Consider the following 19110-nt stretch of genomic DNA (forward strand, 5'->3'; position numbering starts at 1 on the left):
GACAGACACGAAAGGTGTGTTTTCATTGTTATTTATTATTGTAGAATCACAGTGATTTAGTGGTCATTAAGGTGTGCTCGGAATCTGCACACCTGTGATGAGTCATGTCACGTGCTCCCCTACATAAGGTACGTCTGTAGATCAATAGTATTGGTATCGGTCCTGCATTGACTTGGTATCGATACTACAATCAGCTGCACTGGACCCGGTACCATGAATGAATGTGCTGACGTGTAGCGGACGGCGCCATCTGTGACGTAGGCGTTTTCAGGCAAATGTGGGCTTGTTTTCTCCTCCAGCGTACTCCTCGTGTTAGTGAAACAAACACGGGCCATACGGCAGCAGTGGCTACAGTTTACAAGAGAGCAAGACACGCGTGGTAACGTCCCTTTATGTGAGACAATCTATAAAGGAAAATTTAATATGAAAGCCTGGCATGTGTGTAACTACGCGTGACCGCTACACGCGTGACCTCTTCCCGCGGGGAACCCAAATACAATTCACGAGCGCCTCCGAGGAAGGCGGTCGTTGCATTCGAGAGGAAAGATGGCGGCGGCCGTAACAGGAACGCCAGCGCGAGCAGAGAGTGAAATAACAGCATGTTCCTCACAGCCTGCTCATACGGCAGCGCCACACCGCGAAGCTGTATCTGCGGAGGACTTCGTGGCGGGTTTCCTGGAGGACAGAGACACCGAGCTGATGTGCCCGAAGACCGTCGGTGAGCTGATGGAACATCTGACCGAGCAGAACAACACGCTGAAGGAGCAGGTGAACGAAAGCATCATATATACAGAAACACAGCGAAGAATGCGTGAGGTGCGGTCCTGCTCGCTGTGTCACTAACACCGGGACAGGTGGGAAATGTGGCAACCGAGTCTCCCAGTTAAAGACAAACAAACCAACCCTGTAATTGCTCCCAAAAGGCTGATTGTGTCCATCTGGACGTTTCCGTGGGAGACACGTTTCGTCATCATCCAGGTGACGTCTTCAGTCTCAGCTGACTGCAGCTTTATAAACAGGACACTTGCACAATGACCTCACAGCCCACTGAATGAGCTGTGGGCTGCCAGCGTCTGTGTCCTAATCACAGCTCAGTAAAAACGTGCACAGGCCCACATATGAGATTAGTAGTGGCGCAGTTGCGTGGACACTGGCGTGGGAACAGTATGACGGTGCATGTTTCTATAGATCTCCTTTTTACTCAGTACACTAAAAATGTAAGACGTAAACAAACAAACGTCTATAACACTGTATTTTTTACACATTTCTGTGTCCTCGAGAAACACGTTTGTGCGTTGTTGTGAAGTTTATGCACTTATTAATAGTTAAATTAGATTTATGGTAGAAAGACTGATTGTATAAACCTTGTTTTGAGCTCAGTTATAGCTTTAAATCAAACTGTACTCCTCCAGGCAGCCAGTGGGGGGCGCTGGTACGAGCCACTGCCAGAAGTCAGTGTTTTGATTGTGTTGAGTCTATTCCGGCTCTTTCTCCCAGCTTTCCAGTCTCAGTGTTGTCAAAACAGACTTGAATGACTTGTTGGATTAAACCCCTGTTGTCTGGTGGCTTTGAACACACCGGCGGGCAGCTTCATTTTCTCCTCAGAAATCTCTAAATATCACTAAAAACGTTGTTTTTCTTCATGTTGGAGTTTTAATGCTGTGGTTTGAAGGATTCACACCAACTTCTTCCCAGTAAAGGTTTTAATGGTGATTACAGGAACAGTTGTTGTTGTTTTGGACACTAGAAACACGTTTTTGTTTTATTCATTTAACCTGAGCTCACGTCTCATCTTACCAGACAGAAACTGGTTAGTTGTTACTAAGTTACTGACTCCATTTAATCAGCAGTGAAAATAAGTCCCCAGGAGCACATCACTGTTTCAGACAGCCTAACGTACACTGTGTCTGTGCTTTCTGGCACTACCTAAAATCATCTTTATTATTATTATGAGTTCTTACAGCAGTGGATCATAATGGGACATGAGCTGTAGTTTTCCAAAGAAATAACAGTTTTGTACATCATGCAGGTCTTTTGTTGTACATTTGTTGATGCCAGGTTTAGCTCTGCTTTTGTAACGGACGGTCACGGTGGGTTGTGGCCTCTCCACGATGTACTCGTGGATGTTTAGAATAGAATAATCCTTTAATTGTGCCACAAGGGGAAATGTGGTTGTAACAGCAACAAGAAAAAAACACACGTACATCAAACAGCGCACAGAACAGAAACATACACAATTTAAAAAATATATATATTTACATCAAGGACAGTAGTTACCAAAAACAGAGTACTGTACAGTTATTAACATTAAATAAAATGAAATACACTTTATTTACAGATAAAATGTATTTCAGATAAGAGGCAAACTCAGCTTATAGTGTGAATCGGATGATGAAATAGTGCAAGTTACAGCATTGATGTAAACCTCTGTACAATCAGAACCGCTCCCAACAAACACAGTGTGACAGCTGCAGGGAGGAAGGACCTGCGGAAACGCTCCGTCATGCATCGAGGATGCAGCAGTCTGTCACTGAAGGAGCTCTGCAGCTCAGCATGCATGGGCTGGGAGACTCTGTCCATCAGAGATGTTATTTTGGCCAGAGTCCTTCTGTCTCCCACCACCTGCACTGGTTTGATGTCTCATCCTGTGGTGCTGACACTCACCAGTCCCCGGCCTCCTTCCTTGTGCTTAGCATACAGCCTCAGGGTGCTGGACTCGGGGTGAAAGCCTCCATGCATGGTCAGGAACTTCCTGGTCTTGATGTCATGCGCGCGCGCGCGCGCGCGCACACACACACACACACACACACACACACCTGTCTATCTAGACGTAGCGTTGTCAACCTTTTGGGAAAATTGACCTGTAACCTGCAGCGTGGATGATTCAAACTGCGTTTTTTGAAGAGTACAAAGTGAATGTAATGTAGTTTTACAGTTGTGGCCCCAGACCTCTGCACAGTAGCTTAAGTAAGGTGAAACCAGTGAACAGTAGAACATGAAGAGATGTTCTGTCTAATACCTGCTTTGCCTTGTTTAGTGTTGCAATGCTTTGTGATACTTTGGAATGAATATATCTTACGTGAGCTCTCAGTAAAGTTTTTTTTACCCCCAGAAATTTATTTTACTTTACTTATTTCATTAGTCATATCCTCCAATAAGTTCTGCAGATCATCACCAGAGCAGAAGATGTTTGTATCATCAGCAAAGAGAACCATTTTTAATACTTTGGACACTTTACAGATGTCATTAATGTGTAAGTTGAAGAATTTTGGAGCCAAAACTGACCCTTGGGGTACACCACAAGCAATGTGCACATAAGGAGCATTTAATTTCACAAACTGCTTCCTGTCACCTAAATAACTCCGGGCCCAATCTAGAGCGACCCCTCTGACACCATAACGTTCCAGGTTTCTTATTAATATATCAGGATCTATGGAGTCAAATGCCTTTGTCAAGTCTCTGAATGACCCAGACACATATTTCTGATGTATTCTATTGAATCTAATAGTGCCGATGATGTTGATCTGAACCCGTACTGACTCTCGGTGAGTAGTTTATGTTTATCTATAAATTTTTCCAGTCTGTTTTTAAACAGTTTTTCAAGAACTTTTGAGAATTGAGGTGGTGAAGAGACCGGCCTGTAGTTTGTGAAATGGTGTTTGTTGCCAGATTTGTATAGACTAACTTTTGCTATTTTCATTCTTACTGGAAATCGACCAGTTTGAAATTATAAATTACAGATGTATGTAAACGGTTTTATAACAGCCTCAATGACTCTTTTAACCACTATCATATCAATCTCATTACAATCCAAAAATTTCTGATTTTTACATTTTTGACAGTTTCAAAAACGTCATTTTCACCGATGGCTGTGAGAAACATAGAATATGGATTTCTGTCTATCAGTGTATCCGGTTTGTCCTGCGCTCTCCCAGGATCAGCGCCTGTTTCTGCTGAATTTGGTGCAGCAGTTACAAAGAGTTCATTGAGACTGTTTGTCACAGCGTCCATGTTGTATTCTTCATGGTCGTTACAAATGAAATACTTGTAGTTCTTTTGTCCAGCCCCACGTTTTATAACACTGTTCAGTATTTCCCATAGGCTTTTCATATTATTTCTATTTATATCTACTATTATAGTTATTTGTATTTAATAGATGTTAGAAATTTAATTGATTTTCTTAAACGGGGACGCTGCACCACTGAAATGCCATTACACATGTCGTTATAGTTATTTAAAATGGAAATTAAAAAACTGTTCATGAACGCCCTCGTATGGATGGAAATGCTAACTGTGGCCTGTAAAGTCTGAGATGTAACGTTTGGGGTTTTCAGTTTTTCCTCTTCGTCTGTCGGTGTTGATGTGGCGCTGCTCTCTGAGTGGTGATGCTTTTTGTGATGGCGAGCATAGATGGTTGTGGCCGTGTGATGATGTCACTGGTGCACAAAGCAGCCAGTTTTTATCGTTTAAAATACAAACAACACCCTTACGGTACATTTAGTTGTCCATAGGCCTGCTGTCGTCCCCTTCTGCTGCTCTCGTCTTTCTGTTACTCACTCGTGTACTTTGCACATTTACACACAGTTATAGAATTTATTGTTTGTAGAAAGTTCACACAATCATGAAGCTCTGAAATCTCCAGTATGAAATGTAAGCAGTTCTGTTTTGCCTTTCAGGTCCTGACTGTGTCCAGTTTGGTGCCTCCTAAAGTTTCAGCAGCTCTGTCTGCTGTCGAGGACGCCAGGTGTTCTCTGGAGGCGCTGCTGCAGAGGGAACAACTTACCTTCAACATGCTGCACAAGGTAGTGACATCACTAAGGACGCCAAAGTACTCTTGTCTTGACTCCCTCCTTGATGGTAGCGCTCCGAGCCTCTTGAGCTTTCCCAGGTGTTTTGGTTGATGTCCGTCAGCTTCATGTCACGTTTCCAAACGTGGAAGTGGAGTTTTGGTCCTCCGACAGAGTGAGCCCTCGCACACCTCGCCATACCCCGTGTCCTTGGGGATGTGACCCGGGTTCATGCGTCGCACATGGCCCAGCCATCTGAGTTGACTCTGACTGAGCAGTGCACCCAGACTTGGAGTACTGACTCTCTGCAGTACGTTGGTGTTTACCACAATACGTCTAAGATATCAGAGGCTGAAGTTGTTCAGCCTTCTGTCCTGGCTGGCTTACTCGGACCAGGATTCAGTGCCATAGAGGAGTGTGCCAAATATGTAAGCTTGATACCACGCGTGTTCAGCCATGACAGCTGCAGTCTTTGCTATCACTTGTATCGCCAGAGAGAGGGAGTTAGAGATGATGGAAGGTAGGTGAAGGTGTCTACCACCTCAGGATGGACCGGAGTCAGCATCCTGGATCATGATGCTTCTCTTTTTCGGGCTAAAGGTTAAGGTAAACTTGTTGCAGGCCTCAGACAAAGGGCTGACTAACTGCTGCAGACATGAATGCTGCATCGTCTGCAAACAGCAGCTCGTGAATAAGGGACCTCCCTGACCTTGGTTTTCGAGTGTCCCAAACAGGAGAATCGTTGGTGGGTGCATAGACGCTGAGAAGGTTAGCAGTGCCCGATGATACTGACCAGTGAGGATCCTCTCGGTCCCATCTGTTGGTGTTTCAGTGGCTGTGAGTGAGTTCTTCACAGCCAAGTCCACAGCATGCTGTGTGGGGTTGTGTAATCAGTGATGGGAGCTAAGGTCAGCTAAGCAGCTCTCCGGTGAGCAAGCAGGTCCTCGTTAACGACTGCTAGCATCAACTGAGATCGTCTGCAGTAGTGATGTTTATTATTGAGGGATTTGTATTTATTGTGCTATTTCTTAAATTTGTAAATCTGTCACATATTGTATTGTTAAATAGTCTGTTTCTGTTACTGTACCCACATAATTTCCTTAGGGATTAATAAAGTATGCTGATACTTGTAGTACCATATCACCCTATTAGAGCACTTCGCTCTCGCTCTGCAGGCCTACTTGTTGTTCCTAGAGTATTTCAAAGTAGAATGGGAGGCAGAGCCTTCAGTTTTCAGGCCCCTCTTCTGTGGAACCAGCTTCCAGTTTGGATTCAGGAGACAGACACTATCTCTACTTTCAAGATTAGGCTTCAAACTTTCCTTTTTGCTAAAGCATATAGTTAGGGCTGGACCAGGTGACCCTGAATCCTCCCTTAGTTATGCTGCAATAGACGTAGGCTGCCGGGGATTCCCATGATGCACTGGGTGTTGAATATTGTAGGGTCATTACCTTAAAATATATAAAGTACCCTAAGGCGATGTTGTGATAATGTTGAAATAAAACTGAAAAGAAAAACAAAAAGACATTTTTAAGGAAGGAAAGTAGGAGAAAGTGTGATGTGTGACACGAGCTGAACATCAGTGTCAGCGTGTCTTTGATGAATCCCAGTTCGAGCTTTTTGCTTCAAATTGTCGTGATTAGTGTGGATGAGGGACAACAGTGCGTATACAGCCATGTATACAACTCAGTGAGGCCTCTGTCATTGTTTGGGGCTGCATTAGTGCCAGTAGTGTTTGGGCTTCACTTCCCAATGATCCCAGTTACACTGCCAGTACAGTAAAAGCATAACTGGATAATAAAATGCACAGTAAAACCCAATCAGTCATAGATCGACCTGCAAACACCAGACTGAAGCTGGTGTGACGACCTTTGGGCTTCTTAGTACCAAACATACTTTGTTGAAATGCCACAGTCCACCTGAGTGTTGCTGTGACCACGCCGGCCCCTTTGTGACCAAAGTGGAACCTCTTCATGGCTGCTTTCAGCGACGTTACATGCCGATCCTCAGCGCACCGGCTTCTTGAACACGACATCCGTGCGCGTCATGGATGTTCAGCTTGGAAATCTGTTTGGGCCATATTGAAATGTCAGCATCATTGTGACGAATGCTTCCACCACCTTGTTGAATCTGTGACATTTACGGCAGTCCTGAAGTCAAAAGGGGGCCATCTACTGCACTATGGGACGGAAATGAGTCACCGGAGGAAGCATGACTTCAGGCAGTGTTCTGCCGGTGAAGCCTGGGTCGTGCTTTTCTTGTGTTCCTGTTAACTTAGTTGTTTTGCAGCAGTATATTTGATGCATTAATGCCCACTTACAGCAGTATACAGCATATAGATTGAGATATTAATAAGTAATGTTTTTATTTGCAGTGTTGTAGCTAAAGTAGAACAATATCCATTCACATTCAGCCTTTTTACCCCAGACCGGGAGAACAGATCTGATTGGAGCAGAACACCAGGTGAGAGGATGATATCTGTGGAGCCGCAGTCAGACCCCACGCAGGTGCAGCGGGTCCTGGTGCACAACGATGCCTGGCCTGGTGGCGAAGGTATGCCGGCAGTTCCTGGAGGATGAAGGAGTTGATACCACCCGATCCTCACCTGACCGAAATCCAGTAGAACACCTCTGGGAGATTATCTTTGGAGGATAACTGATCATGCGCTCATGTGAATACTTTAGGCAGCAGAAACCCACGAAAGACCAGGAGCGAGAAAAAGAACCATCACGGATATGGATTCATGACTTTATCCGACACCACGCGTTTCACCTCAGTCCAGCTCAGGGATGCCCCGGTCCAGATCTGAGAGGAGATTCCCTTGAACACCACCCATCATCTAAATAGGGGCGTGCCGATGTTGCCGATACATTAACTTCCAAACTGACATCTGAGATGTGTGGCCAGAAGAACGCCGTTCTAGGAACAGATACGATGCTGTGGCAGATCCTCCTCTGGTACAGGAGCCGAGCTTACAGGACAAATACAGACAAATAAAGTGTGTGTATGTGAAATGTGACCGATCTGTACAGCATAGAAACCCTAATATCTTTGTACGCTTCTCTGCTGCTGTCCAGCATTGTTGCTATCAAACGGTTTCAGACTGAAATACTGGACGTCTTCAATGTCTGTTTCTCTTTTTTGCAGCACCTACAGGATGCCCAGCCTTGGATGGATAAACTCGAACAAACGTGTAACCAGGTTGACTTTATAGAGAGACACATGAAATACCTAAGATGCCTTCAACACATAGAGGAGCTCAGGTAACACCCTCACTGTTTATGAGCAATTTAAAAACACAAAGCTTTATGCCGTCTTTTAAAGTCCAGATGCTGTGTGCATAAAAACAGAGTGCAATGATTTGTAAGTCCCATAAATCTGTATTTTATTCAGAGCAGAAGATCTATTAGATGTTTAAATAAGGAAGGAAAGGAGCCAAGTTCTGCTGATTTTAAATTTGATGGCAGCAAACCCCTAAAGTTGGTACTGGGGCAACAAAAACGGGGAAAAGTGAGCGGCACTGAAACGAGTTTGAATGTTATTAAGTGGCAGCAGGTCTGTAACGTGACAGGATGTAAAAAGATTATCTATCTATCTGCATCAACACAACCTAATACTGCAGAGACTGTTGGATCATTAGATCATCTACAGACGACAATGTCATCGAAAGGTTCTGGGAATCTGCAGAAGTCTGTGTGCAGGGTCAAAAGTCAGTCCTGCATGTTGGGGGCACAGTGTGCCGTTCTCTGTGCCAGAGCTCGTGGAAAACAGACCGAAGCAAACTGTTGTGAAGGTCAGACAAATTGAAATCCTTTCCCCAAAACACAGATGCCCCATCCTTTGAACTGAAGAGGAGACGGGCCATGTGGCTGGTTATCAGCACTCTCTTATCAAGCCACTGATGAGAAATCCCAAAGGTTGAGTCTGTTCATCTGGATGTTTTCAGACGTCTTCAGTCAGCTGAGACTCGAGACGTGACGAAACGTTTCTCCCAATGAAAACGTCCAGATGAGCAGAACCTTTGGCATTTACTTACCTGGATGATTGAGCATGCATCTAGACTCTGATGGTACAGGGCAGCGGTGTCCAAGGCCTCCAGGGCCAGTGTCCTGCAGGTTTCAGATGTGTCCTTGATCCAACACAGCTGATTTAAACGGCTAAATGACTCCTCAACATGTCTTGAAGTTCTCCAGAGGCCTGGTAACGAAATGGTCATTTGATTGAGGCGACCCAGGGTGAGATTTGCACATCATAGCTTATGTTTTTCTCTAACTCGGCGTCCCACCTCTCTGAGTCTCGTTCATGGCCTGTGGTCTTCCTGTCGGTGCCTGCTGTGGTGTAATGAAAGCAGTGACGTGCAGTCTTGTGTTCCAGTGCTACAGTTCAGCAGTGTCTGATGACCAGCAGTGCCTGGGAAGCCATAAGGGCAGTGGATAGCATGGCGGCTCTGGATTATGGACTAAACCAGTCTAGATGTTCTCATCTCCAGAACTTCCTCCAAGCAACTCTTAGCTTCTGGCACAAAATCATGAAGGACCGTCTGACCAGGTGGGAGCCCTCAAAGCTGCTGTGCCTTATTAGACTAAAGACATGGTGACAGATTTGGGACTGAAATGCACGGACGCAAGATTTGGGTTTTCAAAAGTATTCAAATATATTCTAAAACTGTAACTAAGGCTTGTGGTAAACTGTCATTATGTAATACTTTACACGCGTGGATGGATCAAAGCTGAGAGTAGCACTAAATGTACCAGAGCAGAACATTATAAGAAGGCGGGGATGGTTTGTATAATTAAGCGTATACAGTGAGAAGAGCATTTTGCTGCAGCATCTGTGTGTTTATCTAACACACAGATGCTGTGTTAGATAAACACACAGCATCTTTATCTAAAACGAAGCGTAGTGGCTGAGTCACAGCTGTGCAGGAATAATGCCTCAATGCTGCAACACGTCAGTCAGGTGCCACTAACCAGAGCTGGCTGTGGCACAGATCCTCTCTTTGGCTTAAATGAGCGTTAGCAAAGGAAGAATGTGTGCATTTAGAGTATGGAGCTATCAGAGTTTCTGATGGAGGGACCGATCAGAACCACATATTTCAGAACATATGGAGCTGCTGCTGCCTCTCCCTGATGGGAGTTTCCAGGCTGCTTCAGTTCAGAAACGCATTCATGAATCCGACACACGCTCCATCATCAGTTCAGCTCGTTTGTAAATTTGCTGATGATTCTTTAAAACGAGCTAGCTGTTAATAAGCAAAGATGTCCCCTGACATGTGACCCAAATCCATTTTCTTCTTTCACAGTGATTTTGAGAAGCTGCTGACTCAGCTTCACTGGCCGATCATCTCTCCTCCCACTCAGTCACTGACACCAACGCCCAGCTGTCAGGAGACTGAAGGCCAGCTGGAGCTGCTGGTCGGGCAGCTCCTCGCCCTGCAGACCTCGTATCCTTGTAAATACTCCTAGGATGACTGGAAACTGTCTGCCATGTTTCTCATTTGTGACTTTAAATTGTTGGGAAATGTCCCTTCAGCCTCCATATTCATGGAGTTTTGTTAATAAAAAACTGAATGCTCTGCGTTTCTACAGGTGGGCAGGCTTAATGAATTTAATGGTAAATGTATTCGTATAGCACTTTACTTAGTCCCTGAGGACCCCGAAGCACTTTACACCACATCCAGTCACGCACACATTCACACACTGGTGATGGCAGCTACATTGTAGCCACAGCCGCCCTGGGGCGCACTGACAGAGGCGAGGCTGCCGGACACTGGCGCCACCGGGCCCTCTGACCACGTGGCCTGATCACGAACACCTGGCTGTTGCTTTGCATGTTTTTATGTGTTTTTTGTGCATTTTGGCTTCATTTTTGTTAAAGAAAAATGTAATCGGACATGTTTTCATTTGAGGTTAAAATTGACTTAATTTAACTATTATTTCATTTACCTGATGTAAATGGGTGTACACACACACACACACACACACACACACACACACACACACACACACACACACACACACACACACTAAGTTCTTAACATTATACATTCCCATGCTTATATTTTGGTGTAACCAAAGAGACCTTTTAATTCCAGACGACCTTGTTTTGGGGACACTGTTTAAAAGTTTAAACGTGGTTTGCAGGAGACGTGGAGACATGAACAGGAATGTTTGTTCCACCACACGCCTGCAGAGCCGTCATCTTGCCTGGACAATCGCCGTCTTTATAATAACACATGTTCCCTGCGCACACGTTGCTCTTTAACTGTCTGACAGTGATGATCTGCTGTCTCAGAGGACTTTGGACTCCAGTGAAGCTCTGTCCTCTCCTCAGATGTCCAAACCTGCTCCCCTCTGTCTGCCCATCCAGATCATGTTGTTGCCTCTCAACAAGAGGTTCAAATACCACTTCTATGGGAACCGGCAGACCAACTCTGTCAGTAAGGTGAGAGTTCAGAGGTCACTGAAAACAGCTTTGACCACTGAAACGTTTGGCAGCAACATGTCAAAGTCTGGACGCTGATTAACACAAGAGGGAACAAAGTGTTTGATGTGCGCCGTGATGCAGTGCTGCCGCGCTCCCGGATCACAGGGTTGCTGTTCTGTCAGTTTAAGGTGGGATCGCATTAGCTGTCATGATCAATGTTACAGGGAAGTCATGTTTCTGTGGCTTTATATTGAAATCCTAGTTGTTGATAAGCGTACATATGAGTTACTGAAGGAACCACTGTTTGATTTCTGGATGATTAATAGATCCAAACCATCCTCTGAACCTTGGCGAGCACGTGGACAGCACCTCATCAAAAGCACAGATGGGGGTGCGGTGCACACTTTTCATTATTTTTAACTCTCGCTTTCAGTTTAATGCTTTGTAACTTTGCTCTCTTTCACGGCAGCACAAGCTTTAGAGTTGCTCACAGACTGCGTCCACTTGACAACACGCTGCAGGCAGGCAGGCGTGGAGCGTACAGCGAGTGCGCTCTGTCTGCTCCACAGTAAATTCCTCCTAATGCGGCCTTGAGCGATCGAGCGCTCCCTGGCTCCGAGGCCGGGTGCTCATCAGTGAAGTGTCATAACTTCTGCAATAAGCAGCGTGTTATTGATGCTGGGGGGCGATGGGGCCTCGAATCCATTCAGGACGTCTCCTGCAAGAGTAAAGCATAGCTTACGAAAAGATTCAAGAAGAGGCTGAAAATTTCGCTCCTAGATAGTTCCCTTAGGGATTGATAAAGTATCCTGATTCTGAAAAGGATTAACACGGAGTATTCAGAGCTGAGCCGTCGCTCTGAGAGGCGATGTCAGTAATCGTATGGACGTATGTTAAGGTTATGTGTTGTTTGGTAACATGTGTAATTACGCTGCCGTGGGTCATGTGCTGATGATGATGATCAGCTCCAGGGCATCCCCTCGTCCTCACCAGTGGGTTCAGTTGTTGTTGTGCATGTTTTTCTTTACTTGGAAACGTTCAGAGGATGTTTGTTAGATTCTGAGTAGCAGTCTGTGCTTCTGTCATGGTTCAAACTGTCTGCTCCTGTGGTCACAGTCGTCATTGTTAGCAGGTCATCTGTAGAGTATTTTTGCAGTTGCATCCTCCTGCTGAGAAACTGGGTGCTGTTTGGAACAGGAATACTTGAGCCGTCTGTCATGGCTGCAGAATCGTATGTTTGGCATAAACTTACCCTGTGAAATTACTTTAATCCAGGCTGTTATTTAGTCCTGTGTTTTCTACAAGAACAAGCCGTATCAGAGAGACTAGCTTTGTGACTGTCATCACAATCCAAAATAAACTCCTTTGTGTATTTTCAGCCAGAATGGTACCTCACACAGGTTCTCATGTGGATGGGAAACAACTCCACCTTCATGGAGGAAACGATCCAGCCGATCTTGGACCGAGGAGGGGTAACTCTAAGTGGCAAGGTATGCTTTCTGTTACTATGCTATAATTCACTCATTCCTAAAGTGTGGGCATAAAAGTGACTATAGGTGGACTGTAGGAGGATATTTGAAGTAAGAACTGTTTCAGCTAACTGAAATAATCGATGCTTATAAGATTCAAACACGGCTCATTAAACTGTAACACAGTAAACAGCTCAGGGCAGTTTCTATTTCAGCGACGCCACAGAGAAGACTGACGTCAAACCTCAGAGGCAGATTTAATATTTATTACAACTTATTATTGTACAAGAGCACTACAATGTTTTTCCCACCCTCTGCTGAGCGGCTTACAGGGAAGCCTCATGCAAACTCGTTGTTTCCTGAAACTGAGCAGTACCTTTGTGTTCGTGTAGGTGGAGTTGTGTCGAGGCCTGCTGTCTCTAGTCCAAGAGAAAGTGGCCAGTGATGCTTCTAAGCTGCTGTATGATGATGTGCTCTTCTGTCACTTGGTGGAGGAGGTGCTGCAATTTGAGAAGGAGCTGAGAAGCAACCATTCTTACCCAGCAGAGCTGCCTGGTGTGCTTCACCTCCTTCTCGAGGATGCAGTCCTACAGAAGTGGCTCACTATGGAAAAGAAGAGTGAGTTTTTAAGGACGATTTGGTCTTTGCTGCTCCAAATGAGACCACGTTTTTCTTGGTCTCATTTGTTATGCTGTTATTTCAATATTAAATGAGCTAAACTCAGATTTTGTTTGAATGAGCTCCACCTGCTACATCACTCCAATCAGTGGATGTAGCTGCTTTGCTAACCCCGAGTATACGTGTCGCACACCATATAAATGAGTCGGTCACAGAGGAGGTGACGTTCTTGCATCATTCACCTCTTTGACAGCTCAGGACACCGTGAACTCTTTGGTCAATATGCGAAACAAATCTTACTGTGATGCTGTTAGTCTTCATCCTGAAGCAGTTTGGACCACGTGTTTGGTTTGCAGCTGTAAAAACCCAAACTGCAGTGAATTACAGTCAAACATGAAGGACACGGTCTAATATTGCTGAGATCTTACTGAGATTGATGAAACATTAATGCTGCTCATCGACGGCGTAATGACGGTCATGCAGGGTGAAGTTTCTAACAGTAGTAGACTCTCACTGTCTCCCAGTGACACTAGGTTATTAAACAGTTTCTCAAAATTACTGTTAATGTTACAGCAAAGACTTAGCAATGCTGCATGATCCACTCCAGAGAAGTCGATTCACTCTTTTGGAGGATTTGCATTAAGTCCTAGCATCTGTTGCAGTGACGTGTTTGGTTATTCTTTAACACGGCCTTAGACTAAATGTCATTATAACAGCAAAAACACTCAGGAGCGCATTTAGTCAACAGGACGTCCTGGACCACTTTGTTGAAGTCAGATGGTGTGGTACTGCCTAAAATACAAAATCAGCTGTGTGTCAGCAGCTGCACAAAATATTTTATTCAATGGTCAGAACTCGGTGACAGCAGTGCGGCTAATCCGTGGACCCTGAGACTGACACACATGTAAAGATCTGATCGCACATATAGCCTCACAAACGTTGCCTTACAGTACCTTATATTGTAGCATAAAGGCCCTGCAGTCCTTCCAGATCATCCTGAATAATGTGACAGATTGTTTCTTTAAACTACATTTGGCTGTTCTTCGCTGTTACTGTTGCTCGTAAGATTTCATTTCATACGATAGCCTGCATATGCAATCTCATCGTCTCCAAGTTTGATCCGTAACTGACACAAATCTTTCTCTGTACATACAGTGGCAGTGGAAAAGATGGATGCCATGCTCTCGGCTGAAAGAGCCTGGAGCTCTCAGTATAAAGACATCAGTGATATGGATGATCTGAAGGCTCCAGACTGTGCGGAGACTTTCATGACTCTGCTGCAGGTTATTACTGGTAAGATTTGAGTATCGTTGTCTGCTTTAGATTAGCTTGAGCTGTTTTGTTATGTTTAATAATATTCTAACTTATGTATAACACCATTTCACCAAAGAGCAAGAGGTGAGGTAAGGAAATGATGATTGGTCAATGATCTTTGTTGTAAACTGCTTTATGGAAATAAATTCTATGCCGTTGGAAAGCCTGTTTTATCTTTCTTTAAATGGTGCCATGATGTAGTGAAAATGCGTTTGTGGGTTGAGTAGCAGAGTATGTTTGTCGCACCCATGAGAAACTTGCCAAATCTTCTGTGCCAACGCCAAACAACTTTTTCTGCTGTTGACTCGTTTGGTCTCATTTATTTGATTGGATGGTTGAAGTCTGAAGAAACTACATGCTGGAAATTGAACATTCATTTAACAAACAGGAGCTTCAGTAGCACCTGGAAGAACTATGTTTGTTTGTTTAGAGAAGTAAATGTGAGGCTTTTCAATCTCAGTACACTTACAGGTCGCACTTTCTATTAGTGGTAAGTTATTACCACTAATAGGTTCTTTGTAATAAGCATAAATACAAACAGCCTGCGAGCTGCAGTGGTTTGTATCATATCTATCTAATAGACTCCAGTTTGTGCATGTAAATGGAGAGTCCTCTTCACACACTGAGGTTAATTATGGAGTTCCACAGGGTTCAGTGCTAGGACCAATTCTGTTTACATTATACATGCTTCCCTTAGGCAGCATCATTAGAAGACATAGCATACATTTACACTGCTATGCAGATGACACCCAGCTCTATCTGTCCATGAAGCCAGATAACACACACCAATGAGTTAAACTGCAGGAATGTCTTAAAGACATAAAGACCTGGATGGCCGCTAACTTTCTGCTTCTTAATTCAGATCAAACTGAGGTTATTGTACTCGGCCCTGAAAATCTTAGAAATATGGTATCTAACCAGATTCTTCCTCTGGATGGCATTACCTTGGCCTCCAGTAATGCTGTGAGGAACCTTGGAGTCATTTTTGACCAGGACATGTCCTTCAACGCACATATTAAACAAATATGTAAGACTGCTTTCTTCCATTTGTGCAACATCTCTAAAGTTAGAAATATCCTGTCTCAGAGTGACGCTGAAAAACTAGTTCATGCATTTATTACTTCCAGGCTGGACGACTGTAATTCATTATTATCAGGAAGTCCTAAAAACTCCCTGAAAAGCCTTCAGCTGATCCAAAATGCTGCAGCAAGAGTCCTGACAGGGACTAGAAAGAGAGAGCAGATTTCTCCTGTTTTGGCTTCCTGTTAAATCCAGAATCATCAGGCCCCGCCCCTCCCTGAGCCTGGTTCTGCCGGTGGTTTCTTCCTGTTAAAGGGAGTTTTTCCTTCCCACTGTCGCCAAAGTGCTGCTCATAGGGGGTCATATGATTGTTGGGTTTTCCTGAATCTATTATTGTACGATCTACTGTACAACATAAAGCGCCCTGAGGCGACTGTTGTTGTGATTTGGCGCTATTATGCGGTTATTAATTTATTTGCATAGTATTAACTTTCCCCTGTTACCGTACTATTACCACTTTATTACAGAGCTGTAATAGAAAGTGCGTCCCACTTATAAAGAGTCAAGCATGGTTGTAGCATCAAACTCTTACCAGTGATACTGGTGCAAACGATTATACTGGTAAATCAACTTCATCGGGTGAAGAAGGAATCAAAAAATAACGATACGAGCTGTGTTTGGAAGGGATACAAAATAGTTTATAAAATATCTTATTTCCTGTTACTGCATATAAACATTTTTTGAATAATTTTATTTCTGTCGTCCCTCCATACTTAGAGCGGTACCGGACCTTACCTTGTCCTTCTGCACAACTGAAATTTTTGGAGCTGCAGAAAGAACTCGTGGATGACTTTCGTATACGACTCACTCAGGTAACATTCAGATTCAAAACAGCTGAAAAAAAGAGATGACAGAACGATCAGGGAATTAGGTTAGCTCTCCATCATCTGCTCCAAATCAGTGAACAAAATCCTCTTTTTACCCAGAGACAGTAATCACTCACAGTCATAGTGGATGAAGTCTGATGTCCATCCACTGCTGGGCTATCAGGCACGTTCTTCCTTAGTGCAGTCCAGTTTAGTTGCATCCAGGTGACCACAGCTCTGAGCACCCACTCATGTGCACACGTTTCATAGTCTTTGTTAACCCCTTTAAGCACCAGATGGGCAAAACGTACGGCCATTAAAAAACACAATGTTTACCTCTTTGTTGATCTTATTATCTAAGCCTAAATGCAGAAGCAGTCCCTGGTCTGGAGCATTTAGGTGTGTTATGGTCACAGTAGTATTGTCACTCCTCATCAGTCTGGGAAAGGTTTTATGGCTATTTCAGAAACAATTTTAAGTTCCAGTCAGTTTTTAAATGTTTTTCTGTTCGTTTCCCTTCTAGGTGATGAAGGAGGAGTCTCGCTGCCCACTGGGTGTCCGTTATTGTGCCATCCTCAATGCTGTCAACTACATTTCCACCATACTGGGAGACTGGGGAAACGATGTGGTGGGTGTTCTCTTTCAAACCTTCCTCCGTATGTCACTAGAAGCAGCAGTGACCAATCATGGAAGCGTCACTACCAGCTTGTCTGTCCAAGATGGACCAATCACTTCCAGGACACAGGGTCCCCTTGACCCCCTTATAAGAGCCCCAGGCCCCAAACCAGGCATCCTCGCTTTCTTTTCCATGAGCTCCTCAGTCTGTTCAACTTAATCTGTTCAATGATGCTGCCGTCAAGGTAGAACTTGTTTTTCTGGTTCTCAAGAACATCTGTTATGCTGTGATTCGTCGAGCTGATATATTGTTGTAATAGTGGGTGTTGTGTTACTGCTATCTGCGTGTTACAAAACGAGCTCGTCAAGTAGCTTCTGGTTTTGTGTTTGTGGCTATTGCTAGCTGCCAAAGCGAAGGTTTAGTACATACAGCCGCTGGATCCTCTCAGATGAACCCCAGTGGGGTAAGGTTAAGGGTGTCGTGTTTCGCCCTTGCCCAGCTGCGTGCAGACTAACCGCTATGACCCCCATCCCCTCTGCGTTGCTTAAATGGGCTTCAAGCACGCACAGGCATTGCAAGCAGACCCCGACTCCTGCAAACACTCCCACGTAATGCCCAGCAGAATCTGGGAGCAGCATTTGCAAGTGGCTGTGACCCCAAAGCCGATCCCTTCTTTCGCGTCACTGCAGCAAAGCCCAGTGGTGAATCCAGCTCAGCTGCTGCATGCTGGGGTCCCCCGAGGACCATGTCCCCCCAGAGGATCAACTTCCTCTCTTCAACCAGCTCTTCAACTTTGGGGAGAAGCACGGAGAAGATGAAGAGAAGGGTGTTAACATGGATATCCTTGTAGATGAAAATGAGGAGGATGCCATTCCTCCTGCCCAGGTGTCGCGGCCTGGCATCGCCATCGGTGGGGAAACTCACCCCTCCCCATGTCCGCTGTCCTGGCATGCATGAAGGAGCCGAGGCGTTACTGGGATAAGCCCTTTCACCATCAAGGGTCACTCTGGCCTGGAGATTGCTGACTGAGATTTTGGGGCTCACCGAACACCCAGCGATCAAGCATTAGATGGTTTCAGCTTCATCTGCACCGATGTGCCACACTCATGTCGGTGGGACCAACCTTCTCAGGTAAGATGGAGCGTTTCACAGCCTCCATGATACCAAAAGGTGTATGGTCAGCCTGCGCTCAGCCTCCCAAACTGAGGACACGTGTATCGTCACTGATCTTATTCTCCAGGTCTCTCTGGGTGCAGCGCAAAGCTGTGGCCACGTCAGACCCAGCTGTTTAGGACTGAGCCTGGCCAGGACACATTGGTCAAGGTGCCGGGCCAATGTGGCCCTCGCCCTGGAGACTGTCCTGGGCTTGGCTCCAGGGTAGGACCCAGGTACCCCATTCCTGTAGGGTGCACTGGACTGTTCTGCTACTTGAGGGGTCTGTGAATTGCTTTTTGGTCCTGGGTGTGGGGGCCATCTGCCATGGGAGACCCTACCAGAGGCAAATTTCTCCAGACAACATAGTCCCGTGATCACTGGGACACACAAATCCCTCCACGGTGATGAGGTGGTGATTCATGCAGGGATGCCCAAAAAGTAAATCTTTAGAAGATCGTGCTGCATTGACCTGTTGCAGGTGAGCCAATGAGTGATATTTAAGATTTTATAATTCTGGTTCTTTTCCTTTCTTCAGTTTTTCCTACAGTTGCAGCAGACAGCGGTCTCACTCGGTGAAGAAGCCGTCCCCGGAGGCCTGGGCATCATGGAGATGGGTCGTCTGGCTTCTCTCGAGGGCTCTCTGTTTGACGGTCTCTTAGCGTTGCTGGATCGTTTAAAAGGAGATATGCTGGGAAGACTGCTGGATTTTCTCATGAGAGAAATAAAAGAAAAGGCCAAACCATATTGCCAAGAAAGGTGAGAATTACCTGTTGACGACAGGCTAATTCTTTGTACTGTTTTACACAATTTAAATCAAGTTTTAGCTTTCAGACATCTGT

General features: G+C 45.0%; 1 protein-coding gene across 2 annotated transcripts in view; it reads left to right on the forward strand.

Annotated features, from left to right (window-relative positions):
• The first annotated feature begins 157 nt into the window (after positions 1 to 157).
• rint1 (RAD50 interactor 1) overlaps positions 158 to 19110 on the forward strand; it is a 23001-nt gene continuing 4048 nt past the window's right edge. The window contains exons 1-12 of one of the 2 annotated variants that reach the window (XM_040015050.1): positions 158 to 768; positions 4677 to 4802; positions 7935 to 8050; positions 9162 to 9335; positions 10090 to 10230; positions 11063 to 11231; positions 12593 to 12703; positions 13075 to 13300; positions 14456 to 14593; positions 16412 to 16506; positions 17024 to 17128; positions 18807 to 19027. In XM_040015050.1, coding sequence (XP_039870984.1) covers positions 547 to 768; positions 4677 to 4802; positions 7935 to 8050; positions 9162 to 9335; positions 10090 to 10230; positions 11063 to 11231; positions 12593 to 12703; positions 13075 to 13300; positions 14456 to 14593; positions 16412 to 16506; positions 17024 to 17128; positions 18807 to 19027 — 1844 coding nt within the window. In that variant the 5' untranslated portion in view covers positions 158 to 546. The other variant, XM_040015051.1, reaches the window with a different exon arrangement.

This window comes from Simochromis diagramma, unplaced genomic scaffold, assembly GCF_900408965.1.
Source record: "Simochromis diagramma unplaced genomic scaffold, fSimDia1.1 OVJJ01000453.1, whole genome shotgun sequence".
NCBI lineage: Eukaryota > Metazoa > Chordata > Actinopteri > Cichliformes > Cichlidae > Simochromis > Simochromis diagramma.